Raw genomic sequence first — 25,843 nt, forward strand, 5'->3', positions numbered from 1 at the left:
AAAGAAGTGAGGTTTTTACTCACGAAAGCTTATGCCCAAATAAATCTGTTAGTCTTTAAGGTGCCACAAGATGATTATAATGGTCCCCTTTGGGACTTAAAAAACATCTGTGAATGTATGCATACTGTGTGTCATATATATGAGTACAAAAGAATTGCACAGCACGGAGAGACAAAAATCAGAAAGGTTAAGGCACAAAATAAGTTACGACTCCCATGGGACATAAAATGCAATAAGAAGTTCTATAGATTAATTAGAAATAAGAAAAAGACCAAGGAAAATGTAGGTCTATTAGTTAAGAGAGAACAAGAGCAAATAATGGATGACACAGAGAAGGCTGAACTATTTAATACCGTTTTTGCTTTAGTAAGTTAATTGTGACCAGGTGCTTAACTCAATTAATATTAACAAGGAGGATCTTGGGCCAAAATAAGGAAGTTGTGGAATGCCTGTCATTGAAGATTTTTAAGAACAAGCTAGAGAAAAACCTGTCAAAGATGATCTAGTTATACGTAATCATGCCTCCACATGGAGGGGTGGGAGGGTGGAGTATTGGACTACCGGATCTGCTGTAGTCCCTTCCAGCCCTACATTTCTATGATTCTATTTCAATTAGGCATGTGATTTTTAAAAAAAATTGATATACACCTCTACCCCGATATAATGCGACCCGATAGAACACGAAGCAGTGCTCCGGGGGGGCGGGGCTGCGCACTCCGGTGGATCAAAGCAAGTTTGATATAACGCAGTTTCACCTATAAGATATTTTGGCTCCCAAGGACAGCGTTATATCGAGGTAGAGGTGTAGCTATAGCAGTGTGGACAGTTATACCAAACCTATTTTGCTTTCCGAATTGGAAGAAGTTATACCGGTACACAGTTACTGCGTTAACACTTGAGGGGAGAAGTTCCCACAGATGGACACCCAAAATTTTTTAATTTGGTTTGCGCACCGTTCCTATGCAATGTTTTGAGACATTACCAATGTCTTAATATGATGACACAAACCAATTATTTAATGAAGATCCTGCAAATAAAACTATGTACTGTATTGAACTAAATGTCAGAAATACACCCAGAAAGCTACAGAGAGGAGAACCGTAGTGTGCAATCTCCTCAAAATATATGACATTTACAATGCAACTCTTTATAGATGGAGCAGAAGAAAGGTACATTTCTTTGAGAGGATTGGAAAGAGCATGTTGGGGGAGACAATCTGTGTCTGTTAGCACATACTCCCCTGATTCCTTCATTCCCTCCTCTCATGAGAAACATTACAGAAAGGTCCTGACACAGATAATCTTGGGTTGTGCCTCTCCATCCCAGACTGGCCTGAAAACTGATTCATATTAATGATGCTTCTCTGTGTTTATACAAAACATGTGTATGGACTGAATTTGCCTACTTGTGTGTGTCAACAGTGTGCCCTTGTTGCCAAGAAGGCTGACGGCATATTGGGCTGTATTAGTAGGAGCATTGCCAGCAGATCGAGGGAAGATTATTCCCCTCTATTCAGCACGGGTGAGGCCACATCTGGAGTATTGTGTCCAGTTTTGGACAAAAAGGATGTGGAAAAATTGGAGAGAGTCCAGCAGAGGGCAACGAAAATGATTAGGGGTCAGGAGCACATGATTTATGAGGAGAGGCTGAAGGAACCGGGCTTATTTAGTCTGCAGAAGAGAAGAGTGAGGGGGGATTTGATAGCAACCTTCAATTACCTGAAGGGGGGTTCCAAAGAAGATGGAGCTAGGCTGTTCTCAGTGGTGGCAGATGACAGAACAAGGAGCAATGGTCTCAAGTTGCATTTGGGGAGTGTAGCGGGGTGAAAACCCACTCAAGCCCTGAAGGGGTTGGAAAAGCCCTGCAGAGGGCTGGGACTGTGAAAGGGAGCAGAACCCTGGCTGACTGGGGGAAATGGCGGCAGCTGGGGCCACGCCCCAAACCAGGCAACTGGGCCTTATAAGAAGGCCAGGGAAGCCGGAGGAAAAAGTCTCTCTCTGACTGGAGAGGGAGACTGGCCTGGCTGCCTGGGAACTCACCCAGGGGACCTAGAGTGAGGTAGGGCTGGGGAAAGGCCTTAGGAGCTGGGAAGCCCTAGGCCAGCAACTCCTCAGGCTGCAGGGCCTAGTTCTAGGCCCACCTAGGTATTGGGCTTGCAGAGGGGCAGCCTGAGGGTGGGTAAAGGCAGCCAGGCCAAACCCAACCTTGCCTATGATGAGTGGCTGATATTGCAGTCTGCCCCAGGACGTGGGGCTAGACGATGACTGGCAGTAGCCTTATACTGAGACCAGGTGGGAATAGTGGGTGGGGATTCCCCAGGGAGGGGAGACCCTAAGACTGAGGGGTACAGCCAGAGGGCAGCACCCCAGGTACAAGGGCACCGGGGTCCTGGGAGGGGCACGGGGCCACTGGTAAGGCAGATCACCAGCCTGCAGAGGGCGGTCCGGAGCTGGAACAAGCTAATTCCCGGAAGTAAGCAGCAGGAGGCACCGCATGGGCAAGTCTGCGCCTCTACAGGGTGGTCTAGGTTGGATATTAGGAAAAACTATTTTATTAGGAGGGTGGTGAAGCCCTGGAATGGGTTACCTAGGGAGATGGTGGAATCTCCATCTTTAGAAGTTTTAAAGGCCTGGCTTGACAAAGCCCTGGGTGGGATGATTTAGTTGGGGTTGGTCCTGCTTTGAGCTGGGGGTTGGACTAGATGACCCCCTGAGGTCTCTTCCAACCCTAATCTTCTATGATTGTGTGTGTTGTTTTCTTGAAGACTATGAAGACATAACAAAGCCATAAAAATATTCTAGAAGATTAACAGATTCCAGCAGCTACATTAACTGTGAGCAACTCTTTCCACTCAAATTAAAAGTGACAGAATTTATTACATCTTCTGCCAACTGGTTCAAGAAATATTAACAAAATTGTATTTAAACTAGCAAAGACAGGAAATTTCAGGCAACTGACCATGGCTCTGATTCAGGAAAGGATCCCTATTCTGGAAAGCACTTAAGCACATGCTATGCTATCGATCCCATTTGATTTGCTGCTTTAAGGGATTATTTAAGTTTAAGCTTGTGAAGTTAATTAAAACACTCATCATCAGTTGCTGCTGTCTAGGATAGGCTGTCAAAGGGAAGGATACACACACAACATTTAAAATATGCAATCCATAAAAAATTGCAACACATCAGCAAAGTAACTTGATTATAATTACCTCAACCCTTTAATACAGAGTCAAACATAATCTTATCCTACTCTACTGCTTCCTTTTCTATCCCTCTTGTTGCTTTACTGCCTCAATCAGAATTGCATATATTTCTTTGCGTCTTTTATTAATTAAATTTAACACAAACTACGGTACACTTAAGTCTGAATATCAGGTTCTATAGAGGCACCAGCTTGGCAGTCATTGTTGACCTCCTTAGGATATGTATGTGGAGAAAGCAGAAAGTTGTGAAGAAACTGGGTAAGGATTAATAAAGCAAGAGGCTGAAACAGAGACATGATAGGGATGAGCTATACACACACACACACACACACAACCATAAAAGGGGAAGAGAGCACTTACTGTGAGAAAAATAATATTGTGTGCACTTCGACAGTGTTTTTCATCTTTAGATCCTGAAGTGCTTTACAAAGGTGGATAAATGTCATTGTAATATTACAGAGGGGGGTAATGGAGGCTGTGAGTCACACACCAAGCATCAGTGGAAACCAGGAATAGAACCTACACCCCCTGACTTCCATTACCCAACAGCTTCCCCATCACAAAGAAGTTGGCTAGCTGAGAAGAAAAGGAACCTGGTTCATGTCCTATAGTACAAAGCGACTGGCTGTACTGTTCCTTGCTTAAAAAAAAAAACAATCACCAAACATGGGTGATGAGAGCTGTTGGTGCATGTTTCCTTCCATTATTTTCCCGGATTTCTTCCTCCCCAGGAACATTCTCTTGACTTTTATAACAGAGACAAACCCCTCTTCCTAATCAAGACTACTCACGTAGTCCTTGAAGTCTGTAAATAGACTCCAACTGTTTTACTGTTCATTGCCAATAGACTTGGTCTTGCAGGGCACAGAGAGACATCCTGCCAGCTCCCTTTTACCGAACGTTTTTGCAATGCTGCAGAGGTAATGAAGCATCATTTCAATCCTGGGTTGCAGTCACTGGATGGCAAATGTAATGTTCAAGGTTAATACACTCCGCTCCAAAAGCTTGGCATAACAAGATGGAAAAAAGTTTTCATGGCTCTCTCTTAATAGACACGGTTATTTCTCCGCAGGGTTATTTGCTTTCTGCCTGAGTCTGAGATGTACACTTTGAGGGCAGACAAAACCAAAATAAAATGTATTTTTTATTCACATCTTGGAGTCCCACTTATTTGCTTTACATCCTTGCCCAGGCTCTGCCAAAAGAGACAGAACACAATTCAAATTATCATGCAATAAACCCTATTAAATACCAACATAACAGAGCAAAGGCAACAGCGAACAACACACACAGAGCTAGTACATCATCATCATCAACCAACCAATTTGACTGCTATGTTCTTTCAACTATTATTTAGCATGAAGTCATCTGTCAGGCAAAATATTCATTTTCCACATGACAGAAAGGACATTCTGAGGCTTGGAAAAATTAGTATATAGTTTCCCCTAAAACTTTGCAATATGCATTTCCAGCTGCTTTTCTTAGAAAGAAAATATCTTTTAGAAGGTACTTAAAAGGCTTCTTTGGTGTAGATTATTATTGGTGGTCTGCAGAAATGCTTGTGAGTTGAAGAAGTGGCACTGGGTTCAGGAACAAGTACAATCTGTGGATTATTACTGCCAAAGGCAAATTTTGGGAGATACCTCGGTAATATACTGCCATTTATCTTGGTAGAGCCTGAACCAAGATGAGAGAAAAGGAGTTTAGTACTAAAAGATGTTTAAAAGAGGAGAAAACAAATTCAAAGAGAAAATAAGCAAATCTGTTTTCTTTTTAAATAAAACCATTTAAATTATGATAATCTTGTATGGTTTCCAGTACTGTCCACCAATGCTCAGAGCAGATTTTATATTTTATTCACTAAATAACAAGATTTTTAAAGGCACAAATGGCAGTTAGGTACCCAAGGTATTTTTATAACACTTAAAATGCACTAAGAAAGAAATTAAAAAAAAAAAATATATATATATTTATATGTTACTTCAAAAAAATAATATAAATACCCACATCTCCAAACAATGCCCTTAGAAAAATGATGAGTTCTGCAGTGTGCCCTAAATATTAACAACTTTGGGCTCTATTGGACCAAATGAAAAGGACAGGCAAGGTCCAGAGTCAAAACTCCCTCATGAAAAAAGCCCTGCCTCCAGCTTCCACCCACTGAAAACAAAGGACTGATTCCAACTACAACAGTATCACAATGGGAAAGAGGTGACCTCTCAGGTAGTCAGGTCTCAAATCAGTTACCCCTTTTCATTCCACTTGGAAGCCAATCAGAAGCCAGAGTGGACTATGGAGTATCAGTGTAACGTATTTTCTGTATGATGCTCGGTGGCCAACAATATTCAGCATCAGCTTCAGCTCATGAATGGCTTAAGGAGTATCATCACTTTTATGCATACTCTATGAGATAATCTCAAGCTGACTAGGGTTCGGTTGCATGAAGCAAGGTCATTTCTCAGGGTGCAGAAAACAAAACAAAATCAATGGCTCTTAGCCACAGCTGCTACCTGAACGTTCAAGAGCAGCCAGGATTTAATAAGATCCCCAAACGGAGAGCCTGCATAACAAAGAACAGATGCATTCTCAAAGGTTATGATCTTGCACATGGATTCATACGCAACAACACACTCTCGCCCACACGGAGGTCAGCACTTATTTAAGCCTTTACAGCAGGGGTGGCCAACCTCTGGCTCCGGAGCCACATGCGGCTCTTCAGAGGTTAATATGAGGCTCCTTACACAGGCGCCAACTCTGGGGCTGGAGCTACAGGTGCCAACTTTCCAATGTGCTACAGGGTGCTCACTGCTCAACCCCTGGCTTTGCCCCAGCCCCACTCCACTCCTTCCCTAAAGCCCCCGCCCCTTCCCCTGAGTCTGCTGTGCCCTTGCTCCTCCTCCTCCCTTCCCCCAGCCTCCTGCACACCACAAAACAGCTGATCGCAGAGGGCAGGAGGTGCAGGGATAGAGGGTTAGGTGCTGCTGGCGGGTGGGAGACACGGGGGCGGGGGGAGCTGAAGGGGGGCTGCTGATGTGTTACTGTGGCTCTTTGGCAATGCACATTGGTAAATTCTGGCTCCTTCTCAGGCTCAGGTTGGCCTCCCCTGCTTTACAGCATTGGTGCTTGCATCAGAACCCCCAACAAACCTGGTGGCCCCATAGAGAATGATTCACACGGTTCCCTAAAACCCATCTCCAGCACCGCTGGCCCCAGAAGGCCCAAGGAATTGGGAGGAAGCTAGAACTCTGCCACAGAAAAGCATATTGGACTATCTGCTAGGCCATTAGACCAGCCTACAATCAAGTCTTTCATGAAGTCTTTCAAATACATATGGCTATTATGTAGCTCAACCCACACATTGTTTACTGGAGGGAAAAAGAGACAGAATCCAGTCTATTCCTATTAAAAATACAAAAAAGATTTGATATTAAAAGAATTAAAGATTTTCTTTGGTTATTTAAAATGTCAGATAGTTTAAAATATTTAAAAATTAAATGTATGTGTACACGTCAGTGGGATTTTTACCTGACAAAGTCCTAGGAGTCATTGAAATGGCCATAGGATCAGGTTTGTTGTATCACAACCAGAATCAGGCCACCTTGTCCAACCTCTTTACTTGAAAACTCAGACAAGTTTGCAGAAGACGCAAAGAAAACAGATTTTTAATAATCTTATGTGGATGTCTTCTATGGAATAACAATTACTGTTTTTAAGAGACCAGGCAGATATACCCTAAAAGAGGACATTTTCCTTAACACATTTGCCTTTTTTTTTTGTTTTGCCTTTTTCATAAATTAAAAAATTGGAGACAATTCACAGCCTTTTAAAAAACAATATGTGTTGGTTATGCTACATTATTTCCTGCTGTGATGACAATGATGAGCAATAGTGCCTTTTGCAGGCAGTATAAATGCACTGGGTTCTTCTCCCCACTTCTCTCTTGGCTCGTACACTACCTAACTGATTAACTGAAACTTGTTGGATAGGAGATATTTTGAGGAGTTTATTCTCTACTCAGTGTGTATGTGTAGCTTTTATTACTAGAATATAGGTAAAGATGGTATTTTACTATTTTGTATATATACACAATTGTAAAGGGGGAAGAAGAGCATTGCTTTACCTACTGCGGTAATGGTGAAATGGGGTGAAAATGCATTATACATTTGCCAGCATAACTACACTTTCCAACAGGAAGCAAAGAACATCCTAGCCAGACTTTTGAGAATCAGGGGTATTGCCCTCATATGCAAATATACACCTTAAAAATCAAAATTAGATTTATGTTGCTGAAGAAACATACCTGTGAGATATAACCTGGAGGCACATGTATAGGGGGAATGGATCCATTGGGTGACATCATGGGAACCTCTGCCGGTCCTAGTTGTAAAAAAGAATAAAAGATTTTTTTATTTTTATTTTTTTTAAAACACAATTAAGCTCACATAAATTGTGCTGACAATCATCCCCAGTTAGAAACTTGTAACAACTGAAATTGAACAGTTTAAATAACTTCCAGTGTCTGGCTAATTTCTCTTGGGCCAATACACTTGGGCCATTGCCATATAGCTTTTAAAAAATACTTTTTTTATTATTATTAAATGAATGTTTTCAGTTATAAAAGAACTAAAAATGCAGCCCTTATGTTGTTATCCACACAGCAAAGAAGATATAGGTAAGCAATAATGTGAACTCCCCTTCCATAGGCCACAATTCCTATACATCCCTAACCTGAATGAATTTTCCTCTTTTAGAGATCTAAGGAAATTGGGACTGCACGTTCCAGACAGCTCCCGAGTAAAGCCTCCAATTATACCAAAGTTCACACACGTGAAAGAGTCTTTTCAAGAGCACACTAGGACCAAACTCTTTATCTCAGCAATTCAGACTAACCTTGGAATGTGACTTATGTAAGCAAGAGGCTTATAGCTTCCACTAAGAAACCCATCCCCAGATGTACTAGTTCCATTTTGAGGTATCAAATACAACTATAACAAAGTAAGTGCCATAAGTATTAGGTTATTACAAACTGAGCCATACTACTAAAAAGTAGCTAGGTAAAATGGAAAATAGAAATTGTTCACTCAACAATTTAAAGCAACATTTAAATAGCAGCAGTTAAGATTAGGAAAGGCAATTAATAGAGATGCAGAGCTGTCAACAACAGCAGACGTTGTCCCGATAGCAAAGTGCCAACCAAATCCCAAGGGATTTTTTACTGGATTGTTTTGAAAAAATATGACGCTATCTAAGTAAATTCTTATTACATATCAGTTACAAGTGATATTGTAAATAAATATTGTAGTGGTGCCTGCCAGTGATGCTAGATTAATAACGTGTACACAGCGAAGCAATCTATAATATCCAAATACACTTGAGAAAAGAATGGGAGAATTCTGCTCCCAGTTACAGCACAGTAAATGAAAGTGTAGTTTGGTCTTATATTTCTATACATGAATTTACAGCCTTCACTGAGGTCCAACACAGCAGTCATTTAACAGCATACGTCAACACCAGGGCCAAATCAATGCAGAGGCTTTAGGGGCTGCAGCCCAGGGCCTCAGGCTAAAGGGGGATCCACAGGCGGCCCACTGCTTCTTTTTGTCCGGCAAGCCTAATCGCCACGGGCCAGATACCAGTACCCTCGCCCCCCCCTTTGTCCCCCCAGGGCTGGAGCTGTGAGCGCCGGTTCACCGATGTGCCCCTGCAATCCCTAGGTGAGGGGTGTCCAGGGAATCTCTGCGTGCTGCCCCCGCCCCCAGTGCTGGCTCCAGTACACGGCCAATGGGAGCTGCGGGGGCGGTGCCTGCCGGCACAGGCAGCTTGCACCGCGCAGAGCGGCCTGGCCCTTCTGCCTAGGGGCCAGACATGCCGGCCACCTTGGGGAGCAGAGCAGCGCAGAGCCAGGGCAGGCAGGGATCCTGCCTTAGCCCTGCTGCGCTGCTAAGAGCTACCCGAGGTAAGCGCCTCCTGGTCAGAGCCTGCACCCCGCAGCCCCTCCTGCACCCCAACCCCCTACCCCAGCCCGGAGCCCCTTCCTGCACCCAAACTCCCTCCCAGGCCCTGCACCTCCACCTGCACCCCAACCCCCTGTCCCAGCCCTGAGCCCTCTCCTGCACCCAAATTCCCACCCAGAGCCTGCCTCCAAACCTCCTGCTGCACCCCAACCCCTCAGCCCATCCCTGGCCCCACCCCAGAGCCCACCACTCAGCTGGACCCCCTCCCACACACCAATCCCCTGCCCCAGCCCTGAGCCCACTCCCCCACTCCAAACCCCCAGGAGCCTCACAAAATCTAATAGCCACGGGCCCACAGGAGAGTTAATCTGACCCTGCTCAACACTACCCAGCATTTTAGAAGAGGAGTCTAAGGGCTGGTCTACACTGGGGGGTGGGGTGGGTGTCGATGTAAGATACGCAACTTCAGCTACGGGAATAGCGTAGCTGAAGTCGACGTATCTTATTTTGACTTACCTTGGGTCCTCACGGCGCGGGATCGACAGCTGCGGCTCCCCTGTCGACTCCACTACCGCTGCTCGCCCTGGTGGAGTTCCGGAATCGACGGGAGCGCGTTCAGGGATCGATATATCGCATCTAGACGAGATGCGATTCATCGATCCCCGATAGATCGATTACTACCCGCCGATTTGGCGGGCAGTCTGGACGTACCCTAAGAATACTGCATCCAATAGCAAATGAAGGAGGGAATTTACATAGGCAGAATGTAATTACCTAAGTTGGAATTGGCCAGGACACTGGCACTGTGTCTTCCTAAAGTTAAGAAAGGTTCAGTGAGATCTTTGATAAGCAAAAATGGTCTGGATCTTGTTTTCACGTTTCATTCGGAAGATGGCACCAACAGCAGCAGTGTGATCTAATCACCAGCCCCACTTTCTACAGCAAGCTGGATATCTCTTCTGAGATTTCCTGTCTAAGTAGTAACCAGATCTGACCTGCTGAGATATTCTTGCTAAACACCTGAGAGACACCCATCACAACTGTCAATGGACCAGCTGCAATAGAAAGTGATACGAATGGTGATGCAAGTTACACATTGATAAATGCATCCAAGCGCCTGCCAACCCCCAAAAAGGTACAGGGATGAGGTTATAGCATGAACAACAACCAACAAAGTCTTAACTAACCCAGTCTCTACACACCTTATACCATCTTGCTATCTGATTTTCCTTTTGCCCTCTCTGCATGTAAATTACACCAACTGACTGGCATGTACCATTTACATCCCATGTACATCCCATCCCATTTACATCCTAAGGACAAATCCTGATGCAGAATAAAGGAAAAGAGATAATCCATCTTTCCCCTTTATTTAGTTTGAGCCTAATAAATCCTGGCATTTCTTTTCCTTAAAGATCACATATTGAACTCTTTATCTTGCATATATTTAAGTGGAAATGGAACAAAAGCAACATGGTCAGCATTAAGTAGCAATAAATTTGAGGGAATTATTGCCATCTGCAATGGCTTTATTTTAGTTCATCAAAAATATGAAGTGGTGACCAGTTCAGAGAGACATGTATCAGAATTCCCATTTGGATAATTAGATGGGAAAAATGTAAATTGTCTATGTGGTTTCATTTGTATAACATATTTTTCAATTTCTATCCTAAGCCACTGTAGGCTGTACACAACTGCCAAGTTTCACCCCAGAAGTGGTTGTATTTCAGCAAGGAAAAATGAACAGTTTATATAGACATATATAATAGTGAATACATTTAATACACACAGTCAATTTTGCTTATGGAACTTGACCCACATCACAATAATGAGGGTAAATCATTAAAATTGTCCCATGTACATATGGCGACATGAGTCATTCATTGGGTTTTTCATTTGAACAACTGTTAGAAAAAAATTACTGGATAAACTGAAAAGACCATAACTTGTAATTTAAGTGACCAGTAATTCAGTTGCTATGTAGAATTCAGTGAATGTTGCCTAATGCAATAAACCCTGTAAAACATTTCATCCATTTGAAGGCCTCCCCAAATTGGGATCCGCTTGTAGCTGGCGGGATCTAACAAGCAATGGCTGCCGTGTGATTGGAAATAATCACATAAAAATACATGTTCCAGCTCTGAACTACATTTAAAAAGAAACATTTTTAGTACTTCCAAATACACTCTAACTACTCTTCAACTAACCGAAACACACTTAACTCCACTTCCTTTAGAACCTTTTACATTAAAACATCTGCCAGTTGCTCATATGGAGCAGCAATCTTCTTGCAGGAAGAAATCAAACTCCTGTACAACAGATGCTGTTGACTGTAACGCTGCCAGTTCAATAAAAATATCGTGTTTTATCATCAAAATGTGCACCATGCAAACAGTCTCTTAACCTCAGGCATGACCCTTAAACTGTTAAAGTCATTTGGATAACAATTTTTAAAGAATGTTAGACAGGTGAATGATTTACTGTTAGAAAATGTTTTCTTCACTGCCTTGATTTCAAGCCTCACCAAATTACTTTAGCATACATTATTTCTTCTCTCTCATCATTGTTATCAAAACAACTTCAAGCGGTATTGCATAACAGACAGAAATCAGCTCCAAAGGGGGACATGTCCTGGGAGCTGTTAAAGTCTGTTCTCTGTAATAAAACCACCTCTATTGAGTATTGAACAAATACAAAAAAATGAATGTCATTTTTAGGGAAATTAAACAGAGATTGGTAGAACGCCAGATGTTAGTCTAATTTTTCTTAAAAATCAATAAATATTTAGAGTCAGAGGTGCATGCCCATATTTCCTTAAAGAGTTTGAATGCAATGAGTTTTATTTCAAGTTTCTGAGCAAAACCCCAAAATTCAAAGTAAAATTTAACTAAAAAAGCCAAATTTCACTTTGTTTTAATGTGCAGCCATATATTGGTGCCAGGTTTGCTTGAATGGTTTACTAAACCAGGGCTGTGTCTTGAGTTTGTAACAAAACACAAAGCCAGAGTAGTGTAGGACACCCCTACTTCCAGCATAATAGGCCAAATTCTGCTCTAGTTACACAGGTGTAAATCCAAAGTAACTCCATTGACTTTCAAAGGCATGCCCCCAAATGCTATGGCCAGATCTGTTCAAAATGGAGGAGTACTTTATAATGTAAGGCTAGGAGGTGTGGTTAAGTAGCAGAGCCACTCCAAAACACACACACACTCTCTCTCTCAGCAGGCAGCCAGAAGACTGGGGGAGGTGTGGTGAAAGAGCCACCACCCAACAAAACAGAAGAGTCTGGGATGCGTGAAGGAGGGTATGAGTGTGCACTCTTTCTCTTCTTCCCATAATCACAATGGGAGGGAGGCTTCAAATTTATCAGACACATATTAGCCAGAGGCCATTACAAGAATGCAACCCTGTGGGAAGTACTTGGGAAGATTCCCAGCATCCTCCCAAACTCTCAGCAGATGACAGGTGCAGGACTGATCTTCTCACCAACTACTGACCATGGACCTTCCTTGTTGGTGGCTCCTCTCCCCCAAGTCTTCTGCATTGCCCATTGACTTGTAGGTTCAGTCCAGTGGCTAGCAGCTGCCTGATGAAGTTTTAAAACATTGTGCTGTCTGTAAAGTGCATCTATCTATTGTAATGATATTTGTAGCCCTAATTGTGTCATTGCTTTTTTGATATTATAATGTAATAATACTGCCCTGATGCATGAATTGTAGATTAAAAGTGTGGCTTAACAACACATTCTTCACTTCTGTTTCTCTCCAAAAACGTGTCCAATTCTGTCATGAGCAGGTTGACAATTCTATTTCTCCCTCTGCCCCCAAGTATAAAGTGATGTCTTGTTTCAGGAAATTCTGCCTCAACTGCTTATAGGTTCACACTCAGGCCATGACTCCTTTTTTAATTAATTACTGCACAGTGACATTTTTTGGCAGAAATCCGGTCTTTTCCTGTTCCTGCAGGACCTTTTATTTACACATTAATTAAATCTCTCTAGTTTACTCTCTTTTTTTCTTCTAAGGTATAGAGGCCAACTCTAGTCAATTTTTCCTGCCTTGAATAATTTCAGTTGCTTTACCACAAGCCTTTGCGCTTTGCCAACTTCTTTCTTCTCGTGTGGAATCACACAGCATCTTTCAAATGAGGCCTCATGAGCACGCTCTACAATGGCACTGTGTTATTCTTCCTTCCTCCACTCTTCCACCTAAATGTATTACTTGCCTTGTTTTTATTGCTAAACAACATTCAGTGTACAATATTATTCACAGTGTGTTCCAGGATCTGGGCATAGGCTCTGTTGTGTGATACCGTTAACCATTTTACCGTGACTTATTATTAGGACTCGGAACCCATATGGCTTCAGAATAAACTTCACATTCAGACCACATTCACTGAAAGCTTCACTAAGTTTCATGAATTTCGCAAGAGAATTTGGGCCATCGTACAATTTTACATTGAAATTAGTGAAGTTAATGGAGAAGTTACCTGAAAATTGCTGATTTCAGCTGAATTTCACTTTGAAATTGAGAGTTGCTGGGGACTCAAAATTTAGGAGGAGTGTGAACTTACATGGATTGGCTCAGTAAACACTGACACAAATCCCTGCAAAGTAAATCCCCTGAGTTTTGTTTAGCTTTAGGATTATAATTTGAACAGAAAAAGTGCCATGCATCATTCCCATTCACACTAAAATGTATATGATCTCTTCTTGGAATACAGGGCATGTCTCGGGAAATGCATCTGTTAAGCAAGAGGTGTGACCAAAATGGGGGTGCAGGGGGGGGGGGGGAGATAATTAAAGGGCATGTTGGCCGGTGACATACACCTGCTTCTCTAAAACAAATGACCAGAACTTATTCAGAGAACAGAGCAACCCAGGTCTCACTGACCTTGGCAGCAATCCAAGAGTTTGCTGTTTCCACATGGATGAGCAGCTGTTCCAGAACAATTTTCTCAATGAAGCAGGCAGAAACAGGATCTCCTTCACTATCATGAATACAAGTCTTCTCTTTACACTCCATTATCATCAAACAAACCTATCATCTACTATAAGGTGGACACTGCAAAGGAGAATCAGACTTGTCTGTTCACCTCTTACGCCAATGTGCTTGCTTCCATTAGCGGCTCAAGTTCCAATACTGTTTTTTTTCTTTGCCTAGACAGTGAAGTTGTGTTAGTTTGCACATGCTTGCTGTGGCGTGATAAAAAGTTTAAGTCATTCAGACCATTTTATAAAATCCTAACTCTTCATAAGAACATAAGAATGGCCATACTGGGTCACACCAAAGGTCCATCCAGCCCAGTATCTACCGACAGTGGCCAATGCCAGGTGCCCCAGAGGGAGTGAACCTAACAGGTAATGATCAAGTGATCTCTCTCCTGCCATCCATCTCCATCCTCTGACAAACAGAGGCTAGAGGCACCATTCCTTACCCATCCTGGCTAATAGCCATTAATGGACTTAACCTCCATGAATTTATCTAGTTCTCTTTTAAACGCTGTTATAGTCCTAGCCTTCACAACCTCCTCAGGCAAGGAGTTCCACAGGTTGACTGTGCGCTGTGTGAAGAACTACTTCCTTTTATTTGTTTTAAACCTGCTGCCCATTAATTTCATTTGGTGGCCCCTAGTTCTTATATAATGGGAACAAGTAAATAACTTTTCCTTATTCACCTTCTCCAAGCCATTCATGATTTTATATACCTCTATCATATCCCCCCTTAGTCTCCTCTTTTCCAAGCTGAAAAGTCCTAGCCTCTTTAATCTCTCCTCATATGGGACCCATTCCAAACCCTTAATCATTTTAGTTGCCCTTCTCTGCACCTTTTCTAATGCCAGTATATCTTTTCTGAGATGAGAAGACCACATCTGTACACAGTATTCAAGATGTGGGCGTACCATGGATTTATACAAGGGCAATAAGATATTCGTCTTATGCTCTATCCCTTTTTAAATGATTCCTAACATCCTGTTTGCTTTTTTTGGACTGCCACTGCACACTGTGTGGATGTCTTCAGAGAGCTATCCACGATGACTCCAAGATCTCTTTCCTGATTAGTTGTAGCTAAATTAGCCCCCATCATATTGTATGTATAGTTGGGGTTATTTTTTCCATCGCATTTATCTCAAATACACTTTTAAGGTGAGATATTTCACAAACCATCAGGGCTATATCAGATGCTGTACATGTTATTGGAAAGCCATGAATCATAGCTGTCTAATGAGCTGGAGCTTTTGAACCTGATTCTCCACTGCCTTGCCCCTTGTAGAGTCATTTACACCTGTGCATAGTAGGTGTAAAATGTTAGTAAATCAGAATGGCAGTGATTTCTATACACTGGGCTCTCTCTCTGCACAGGTGTAAATGACATCACAAGGCGTAGGGCAGTGTCTCTGTCTCTAATCTTGCTTAGCGCGATACTGGATCTTAATGTCAGTTGTCCAGGACTAAACATTTCCAGTCCCAGATTTTGGATTAGATTCCACGTTCAGGAGAAAAAAGGATAAACTTTTTTTGGTGGCAGGTGCTTGAAGGGAAAAAGAGAGCAGCTATTTGTAAGCTTCTTAGGGGGGTTGGTATATTAGAAACAATCCTCTATGGTAAATCAGTGTTAGCGCAGGTGAGGCACTCAGAGGTGCAAAATAAATACAGTAATACAATCTTCCAAAATACAGAAGTAGTAAAGGAATTGATCACATGGCTTATTGCCTTATATACACATACATTATACATAAGAAGCATTTTTTTAAAAAAGGTTTACCTTCAGTATTCCAGTGCCATTTCTCTATGAATATCTAGAGATATTATTATCTGAATATCTAAACATGCAGATCTGGTTTACCTGTTCAGCACATAGATACTACACTGATGGGTGTTATAGTAAAACCCAAGCTAGAGTCTGGATTTGATTGATGTCAAACATGTGTAGAGAAACTGTCTCAACCAAAAATCAGACCAAAATCACTTAGAATTGGTGCCAAGAATATCAAAGAGACAGTGCTTAGTGCATTCTTTTGGTCTGTGTGCATGAGATCTCTTTGGCTCTGTGCTACAGGTCCTTCAGAATAGATTACGTTACCTGCTTTTTCTACATGACCTACAGGTACACAATGGGAAGCTCAAACAGCTTATACAAAGGTGGATCTGATTTATAGTTAAGGAGCAGCATAAGACTACAGGAGTAAATATTCTTAACAGCAGTGACCAATCCTTAGAAATATTTTAATAATTAACATAACAAATCAAGAACTTTCCTAATCAACAGCATGATATAGCCCATAAGTATGTATGGGTGTCCCAGATATAATTTTCTAGTTTTAGGCACAGTGTATGTAAATAAAAAATTAAGGTACACAGTAACAGGAAATTAATTATATTAGTTCCGTCTCATTGAACGTTCTTTGTCCAAAAGTAACACAATAGGTTTATTATGAAGAGACTGTATTGCATCCATAACTGAAGTTGAAGCTAGTTTAAATGCTCAATGTGGGCCTAAATATAACCACAACAAATGGATCCCACCTGAAATTTTGCATACCAGATGTTAATCCAGAATAGAATCTTAAAGTCTGGGAGAAATCAGACCAGATGTTTTGGAAAGTTCCACAAATGAAGAGGTTTTACCTTTTACATCCTTACTGTTGGGGTTTTTTTTTTTCTTTTTTTTTTTCAGTTGTCACATTCTTCCCCTAGTAATGGACCTTTTCCGCAGCACTGGTGAGATTTTAATTCTCAAATATTTGGGGACAAATGTGGGCCTCCTTAATAGTGCCCACAATGGTTGTGGGAACAAGTGCCAGCACATGTAAATAAATAAATAAATAAATAAAAATAAAATAAAATAAAATAAAAAAACCCTCACTAATTTATCCTCATATAGGCCCATTACTTCAAACCCATATATTTAGTTTTAGGAATGTGAACAGTCCCTTGAAGTCAGTGGGACTACTCACGCACTGCAGAGATAACCTGAAAATCTGGATGGACCCAGAGCATTCAAACAGACACACTTGCACACATCATAAGCATATTTATACTGGTCCCTTTAAAGCCAGGTGCAACCAATGCACCCTCAATGGTGTGCACACCCCACTGAAAACATGTAGTTAGGTTTGTAGTTAAAACATCCCTTTGCATGGACAAATGCAGACCCTTGCAAGCATAGCAGGTGAACATGCATTTATGTAGATCAGGGGTCTCAAACATGCGGCCCGGGAGCCGCATGCGGCCCGCGGGGTTGTTTTCTGCGGCCCGCGAGCTCCTCGCAGTCCCCCCAGAGTGTTTACCTAAAGCAGCTCCAGCCCGACGCGCACCGGGGAAAGGGCAGGCTCCCTGCCTGCCCTGCCCCCTGCCACTCCGGGAAGCGGCCGGAATGTGGGGAAGGGTGGGGCACAGGGCTGTGTGTGTTGCTCTTGCTTCAGGAAGCGCCCCCAGCAGCTCCCATTGGCCGCAGTTCCCCGTTCCCGGCCAATGGCAGCTGCTAGGGGTGGTGCCTGAAGCAACAGCAACACATAGACCCCTGTGCCCCTCCTCCCCCAGGTTCCGGCCACTTCCCGGTGCGTGTCGGGCCGGAGCCTGGCCCCCGAGCTCCTCCTGCAGCCCAACCCCCTGCTGTACCCCGCACCCCTCCTGCAGCCCAACCCCCTCCTGTACCCCACACCCCAACTCCCTGCCCTGAGCCCCCACCACACCCCACACCTCTCCTGCCCTCCCTGGGGGCAGGAAGGGGGCAGAGTTGGGGTGGGGATTTCAGGGAAGGGGTTGGAATGGGGGCAGGGTCTCATGGAAGGGGTGGAGTGCAGGTGGGGCCAAGGGTGGCGGCGGGAGGTGTCAGTAATGCAGCCCTCGGCCAACGTACTAGTCCTCATGTGGCCCTCGTGGTCATTTGAGTTTGAGACCCCTGATGTAGATGCATTAATTGCATGAGCATTTTGCTAATCTGTCCTTCCAATGTTGCAAGCATTCACTCTTCACAAGTATCTTCTGCTCAAAGCATCAATTTAAGGAGATACCACTAGACCATCAGGATGTTCAATTGTAATAAGCACTAATAAGATAATTAGTGTGTTTTACAGGTACTACCAATCGCAAATTTATTAAGAAATGCTATGAAGATTAATTGTTTTGCTGCCCTAACCTGCATGATTACTTAACATGAATAAAGATTTCTGTTCAGCTGCTACAGTAAAACTCTTCTGATGGTTGGCTCATTGGTTGCCACTACATCAACACTTGCAGAGTATGTTGCAAAAGTTTAAGCACTGAAAATAGGCATAATCCCATGGCAATTCTCCAGCTGGATTACAGTCTGTAAATCTCAATTGTCTAGACCATAAAACAAGAAACAAACATCTGTCTAAAATTAGTTAACTAGAACAGCAAATGCTGTTAAAGAAATTAGGATTACTATTGAAAGAAATGGGGGGAAAATATATTGAAAATCAACCCTCTAAACTTAATCCATTATCACACAAAAACATTGTGCACATAATCAAATTCTTCTCAGTAACCTGAAACTAGCAGGCTGTTGACTACATGATGAATAGAAAGACAAGGTGGGTGAGGTAATATCTTTTACAGTATTGGACCATCTTCTGTTGGTGAGAGAGAGAAGCTTTCAAACTTGCACAGAGCTCCTCTTCAGGTCAGAAGAAGCAGCTCTCTGTAAACTTGAAAGCTTGTCTCTCACACCAATAGAAATTGGTCCAATGAAGATATTGCCTCATCCAATTTGTCTCTCTAATAACCTGGGACCGACACAGCTACAACAACACAGATTACATGATGAATTTCAGCGTAGACTTTCCAAGACATTTATATAGAAAGCAAATGTATCAACTCCTGCCTCATCATTCAATGCACAGGATGGACCTGTTCTGGCAATGAATCAGGGTTGTGTAGTAAAGGAGGTTGTTGTCTGTAGGATCCCTGCCTCATTTGTTGCAGAATTTGGAAGATGTGTAATGAACAAGTCACAAAGTTGCAGAAAAAGAAAGGAAGGTCTCATGGTTAAGGCCAGAGATGAAAGTAAGCTGGTACAGTCCGGTACACATGCCATGCCGGACCAGCTTCCCCAGGCTGGCGATTTAAAGGGCCCAGGGCTCCCGGCATCAGCCAGAGCCCCGCTGCCAGAGCCCCTGGGTGGCGGAGGCGGTTCAGGCGGTGATTTAAAGGGCCCTATAAATCACTGCCGAAGCCCCCGGCTGCTGCCACTACCCCTGGGGCTCCGGCGGCGATTTAAATGGCCTCATTTTGCATGTGCATGATTTGCAGCCCTGGGGTCTGATTTGCAGAAGCATTGAGCATTCCCAGCTGCAACTTAACTCAATAAGAGCTTTGCTTGACCATATTAAATCAGGTTCTAGGTGCCTCAAATTGGGCACCCAAACTTAACAGATACCTTTGACCTTAAAATCTCTGTGCCTCAGTTCCCTATCTATAAAATCGGGATGGTACCCCTCATTTCACAGTTGTAAAAATAACTTCTTCAATATTTGTGAAGCACTCAGATACTAGAGTGATGAGCGCCATAGAAATACTCATAAGGAAATGACCAATTCTGTCTTCATAGCAGGTTTTGAATAATGTGCAGTAAATAAGGCAAGGAGCCCCATGTTTAACCATGAGAAAACAAAATATTGAATAGCTATTCATTACGTGAACAAGGACCACCCTTAGCACTGAATGAGACAAAGAATATGTGATCATGTAATTAAAGACTCTATCATAGTGCATATACTCAACGGGCAGAATTAAGACTGCCTGTACAACCTTAATTCTGGCATTTCCTAACTTTTTAGTGCTTGATTTTGCCTACAATGTTCTTTTAACATTTTATATATATTAATATTACACACAAAAAACTATCACAGCAGCAGGTACATTTTCAAATAGCATTAGCCCTGAAACAGAGGTATTTCTATCTGCAGCACAGATATAGTTGGAAGGCATGGTTTTGTGCCATCATAATCCTCATTAGAACAAACACATCGACTGGCACAAAAAATCCCAAAAACTTCAGGTCAAGATTTTTTTTGCTAAATCCCACAAGCCTGTTTTTATGCAAAATTGTTTCTAAATGGATTATCTTTTCATACTTTAGCAGTCTTCCTCTTACTATGCACTTTCATGTTAAAACTATAAAATGATCAATGCACCATACCTTTATAAAAGTACTTTGTGGCCTACTGATTTGTCCAAATTAGCAGCGGAATGAAACATTCAAGGGCCTAATCCTGCATCTAGGGACCAAATTCCCAATGGGAGTTTATACTCTAGAACCAAACTTTTCAAGCAGGTCCATACACTCAATCTCAGACATGGTGCAAGATATATCTGTTTAATCAGGATTTTTAGTTTGGGAGGAATTTAATGCTCTCTAACAGAGAGTGAGGTGGGGGGCAGCTTAATTTTTATGGCCAATATTGATTATGTGTTAAGTAATGTCCATTTTAATGCTTCTATTCCACATAGCTATGTACGATATGTATTACTGTATTAAGTGCCTAATGCTAATATAGATCATTTGTTGGTAGAGGGACCCGAAGCCACTAAACGCTGGATATGCTGTAACCACCACAAGGGATGGAAATTAACTTATGGACACATGCTTTTGCCATTGCAACCTCAAGACAACAAAACAACACGTGTCAAAGATGCAATGCTTTTTGTTGTATGTGTTAATTTTGTGGCATGTCACACAGAATGCTTTCATTTACAGAAGTTTTGCTTTGATCACATCCTCTGTGAAAGATGACTATAATCACACTAATACCAGTTTTTTGTGATATTAACAAAACAAGACACATCCTCCAATTATTATTTATAATATAATTATTACATTACCATGGCAACATCAACATGATTGTACAGTCAGATATTGTGTAGGACAGCAGCAGACACACTACCAAGAAGATACTTCAAAACAAAAACTTATAATTTCGACACGTATTTTCATTAGATGATAATTAGGTGACAATGGTTATTTGGTACTCACCCACCCACAGCAAGAAGCATTGAATAGCTAAACAATGCAACTAAAACTAAAGCCAACTGGCAAGACAACACCTTTCTGGCCCTGAAAGGGAATGACTAATAATTGGAGCAAAGAACTGAGGTGCCAGGACTAATGGGTTCTATTCCTGGCTTTACCACCAACTCAGTGGGGCCTTAAGTGAATCATGTGATCTCTCTGGGTCACAGTTTACCCATCAGTAAAATGGGTAATAATATCTACCTACCTCACGGGAATATTACACTGTGAGGCTCACATCATCATTGGTACAACATGTTGAGACCCTTAGGTGACAAGCACTATGTGAGCACAAATAAATCAAGAAGTGATCACAGAAAATAGAGTGCCACTGCCCATACACGAGAGAGCGCAGCCCTGATTCCAGGAAGCAGTGCACTATAATCTGCATTCTGGGAAAACTGAGTTATGATCTAAACCAGAAAATACAAGATAGTCATCACACCTCTACCTTCTCTTCATCTTGCTAGTCCATCCATTATTATGCCAGCAGCAACCTTTCCCTCAATGTGCATATGTACAAATGCTAATTTCAGACTTGAGTAGTGACAGTCAAGAACTGGGGGTCAGGTTTTTATATACAGAGGGCATCACTAAAATACATAATTACCATTGGCCAGGAGGTAGACAATGAGGATCTATCATAGCTAAAGTGGTAAATGGTCATTTCCCTGTGGTGAAAGCACATATTTAATGCCTGCCAATGTCTGTTCCCTACAATAGGACAAAATTTTAAAATAGCACTGCACATTTTGCAAGTCAGGGCTGGAAGTTTGTTTCTTAAGACCTTGAATTTACACCAGAATAATTTGGAAAAAATATAAAGCCAAGACAAAAAGGTAAAACAAGCAATCTAATGTTCTGAAATCACAGCTGCCATGATTTCAAAGATATTGCTCGCTACCTTTACTACTTATGAATTTAATAATTGTGTCTTTGTAAGAATCTTCTCCCCCATTTCCTATAATTTTTCAATAATATAGAAATGTAGACACTGAAACAGCACATTTAAAAATCACACCTTAAACACAGAGCCCAAATCTGCTACTCCACTCATGTATTGATCTCTGTCCTGAATGGAGGGTTGGGAGCAGAGGCGACGTGGGGTAGGGGTGGGGGGGAAGAGGGGGAATGCAGGGTCATGTATCCCCCGCCCCCCCATTTGCTGCTTGGCTTGTACTGAGCATGCTCAGTAACACCGCTGAAGCCAGCTGCCTCCTTCTCCCCCCCTCCCCCACCCCCATCAGCAGGGTCATCTCTGGTCGGGAGGATTATATATACACAAACACTGGAGGTGAACAGACCTTTACTGCAATAAGATAAGAACAGTCACTTGCAATAACTTTTAATGGTTCCTCTTTACCTTCCACTGTGTCAGGCTCTCCTTTTTATATACCTTGGTTTGCCCTGAACCCTCTTTGGATTGGCTTCTCACTGTCTACCTGCTTATGCAACAAAGAGAAAAGTCCCCTTGTTACGTGGAATAGCTCAGTTCCACGTAACAAGGGGACTTTTCTCTTTGTGGGCCTCCTCACTCACCCCACAACCTTGTTGGCCTCTGAATCTCACTCCCTTTCATATTTCCAAATTGGACCACTTGGGGAACGGTGTTCATTGTGGCTCCCATTTGGTACTCACAGGAACCTCAATGAACAGCTTTCTCTATGGTCTAGTTTGGAACTACACTTCCCATTTTAATACCTTTAAAGACAAACAGTGTTTAAAAACTTGCTTCTACACTATGATATCACTAGATTCTACAAAATAAACATAAGTACCAAACATACAGACTCATTTTTCTATGGCCCTGGACATGCAAACCCCGCTGATCTAATGGAGTAGCATGATGCAACAACAGAATTTGACTAAATGCCTAAAGAGAACATTAAAGAATTAACTGTTTACAAAATGTAAATATAATAGATTAAGTTTTTCTAGTTATCATTGTTATTTTTTAGTTAAAAACTGTGGCTCCTGAATATCACTCTCAAATAGTGCTTTTAAAATATTGTAAACACTCACTTGGAGTATGGGGAGTCGCTTGTCTGCTGGTATAGGAATTAAATAATGACTGTAAAATTCATTTGTTATTCTGAAACATTTATCATCTAGCAGTTCTACAGATCTGACAACCTTTATCCTCCAGAGAAACGGGATTTCTATAACAGCTTGTAATCGGGAAATCATTCTTCAGATGTTTATTGCTGAAGGATTTTTAGGAGCACAACATACAGTTTAGATATATTTCATGAAGGGGAAGTATGTGAGTTATTGACAATGTTTTTAAAATGTATGAGAATAGCAGTGTCGATTCACGGGTTTATATTTCTTTGGCTTGCTCATTTTCAGCCAAGAGGAAACAAACACTTTCCTTTCAAGAGAACTTGTTTGTATCGTTCACGCAGCTTGGCAAGGTTTTCACGGGTGCAGTTATCATAGAATAATCACATTGATATGGGCCTCCCCACCAATGACGTTCCCAGAGGGGTTACCATTCTAAACAACAGAAAGTCAGCTATGATTAGAAGTCTGGAATCTGTAGAAAGCAAACAGGAGGACGGGAATGCATCATCTCTTTGTGAATACTTAAGGAATGCTCTTGACTTCATCGTAACAACTGTAAATTGAAAACCTAACTAAATATTTGCATTTCTTGGTACTTGACCTTCAGTGTTAAGATTTAAGGACTTAGTTACCTGGCTTAACAGTACAGCCTTGAGTGGATTGAGGAGTTTTTGTTTTAAACAGTCGGTACTGCAATATTATGCATATGAAATTTCTCCACACCAAAAAAAAAATTATTAAAAGGCTGTGAAATGCAGTGTTATTCTACTTATTGAATAAATGTTTTTAAAAATGTTGAGTCACAATTTAGGTTTTTAACTGAATAAAGGTCAAAATGGTAATAGGTGAAACCCACAGGCCGAATTCATCTCTGCGCTGGCAAGAGCAAAGAGTTTGCACAGCCATTAGTGAGGGACTGCTGGGAGCTGTTTGCATCATTGGACAAGGCTAGGTTACTATTCATTCTCATTGTAATGGCCCCTATAAACCACTCCAGATACACAGAATTGCTGGGTCAGAAGAATACCCAGGGCCAACCTCCTCGTACTCCAACCTAACTCCCTTGTTCCTCTGGCCTGCCCCTATTCCAGAAATCTTTCTGTGCCAGAAGCTGGTAGGGAGTGCACTAATTCCGGGGGTTTGGAGTGGAGAGAAAAGAGGAGTAAGTCAGTGCTATGGCCCGGATGTGCCAACTTGGCTGGTTAAAAAACACTGATTTCATTCAGGGCTATTTTCTGGTCCAAGAATGTCACTCTTTGCAACATTTTTGCATCTAAACATATGACATTTCAAACATGTTTGTGTTTCAATGAGAAAAATGATTCCCCTCCCTGTCCCCCCGCAAGAAACAGATATTATGAAGAAAAGGTTTCTCATTCACTAATAGGACCATATTAAAGAAGGTCCGTTTCCATTCAAAAATGTTTCTCGGAAGAAAGAAGAGAAGTAGTACAGAATTTAACAGGAGATTACCATCCTTTCTTCCTCCTAAGGCTAGTAAATTAGTCCAATTTAGTGAAAGGGAATGAAATATGAAAAACCCAAAAGAAAGTTTTTAGATATCATTGTGAATATTAGCTACAGTGCTGCCTCCCTCTGTTTCACACACGAAGGTGGAGATTGTAAATTTATCTGGGAGCATGTGAAATTCCATGGACAAATTAATGATAGAAAGGTGAGGGAGGTGTCACTTGATTTGTAAAAATCTCCAGAATCATAATTTCAATGGTGTCATCTTCTGCGGAGTGTCGGGGGGGACTCACTGCCTCACCAGTTGGTGGAAATTTTATTAATATGTCATCAAAAATGGGTTGAGTTGGGTATCATTCAAAAGCCCTTTCTCCCACAAACACAGTGGTACCAAATAATGGCAAACCCGGAACAGTTATACAGCTCTATAGTCAAGAAATGTTTTTTTTTTAAATCAACTGTTTTAAATTATACTTTAATGTGAGTATTCAAACATGCTGCCCTCACAAACTTAAATTGTGTTACCAGTTAGTGCTCAGAATCTCATACCTGATAAATTATTTTAACGCTACAGAATACTATAAATGGAAGGAGTACTTCAAGTTGATTAAAGAAGCAGTTCGGTGGTCCTGAATATCAGCTTTATTATTAAAGAGTTGTAATGAGGCACTGGTTAAGATGTTGGTATCCAGCCAGAAATTAGTGGAATCCATCCACAAACTGTATGCACACCGTTACATAATGTGCATTACATAGTTAACTATAATCCCAACGTAATTAATTACAAAATTCTAGTTTTTACTTTGCTCTTGATCATTTTTAGGCATGAAAGGGGAGAGGAAGAGTACCAACTAGCAGCTGAATCTTTGGAAAATACCATTGCAGAGGATCTGTTTAAAAACAACGCTCTGTGGCATCTTATATGCTACAAGTAGGGTGACCAGATAGCAAGTGTGAAAAATCAGGACGGGGGGTGGGGGGGAAGAGGTGCCTATATAAGAAAAAGCCCCCAAAATCGGGACTGTCCCTATAAAATTGGGACATCTGGTCACTCTAGCTATAAGCAGCACACACACAAACTGAATTTGACAAGGCTGAACAGGAAATACATTGAGCAT

General features: G+C 41.8%; 1 protein-coding gene across 5 annotated transcripts in view; it reads right to left on the reverse strand.

Annotated features, from left to right (window-relative positions):
* The window catches only part of FNDC3B (fibronectin type III domain containing 3B), a 369,204-nt gene that overhangs the window by 174,939 nt on the left and 168,422 nt on the right, over positions 1-25,843 (reverse strand). For all 5 annotated transcript variants that reach the window (XM_042853768.2, XM_005299260.5, XM_065557752.1 and 2 more), the window contains exon 4: positions 7,503-7,579. In XM_042853768.2, the coding sequence (XP_042709702.2) occupies positions 7,503-7,579 (77 nt within the window). The remainder of the gene's footprint in view (positions 1-7,502; positions 7,580-25,843) is intronic.

This window comes from Chrysemys picta, chromosome 9 (assembly GCF_011386835.1).
Source record: "Chrysemys picta bellii isolate R12L10 chromosome 9, ASM1138683v2, whole genome shotgun sequence".
NCBI lineage: Eukaryota > Metazoa > Chordata > Testudines > Emydidae > Chrysemys > Chrysemys picta.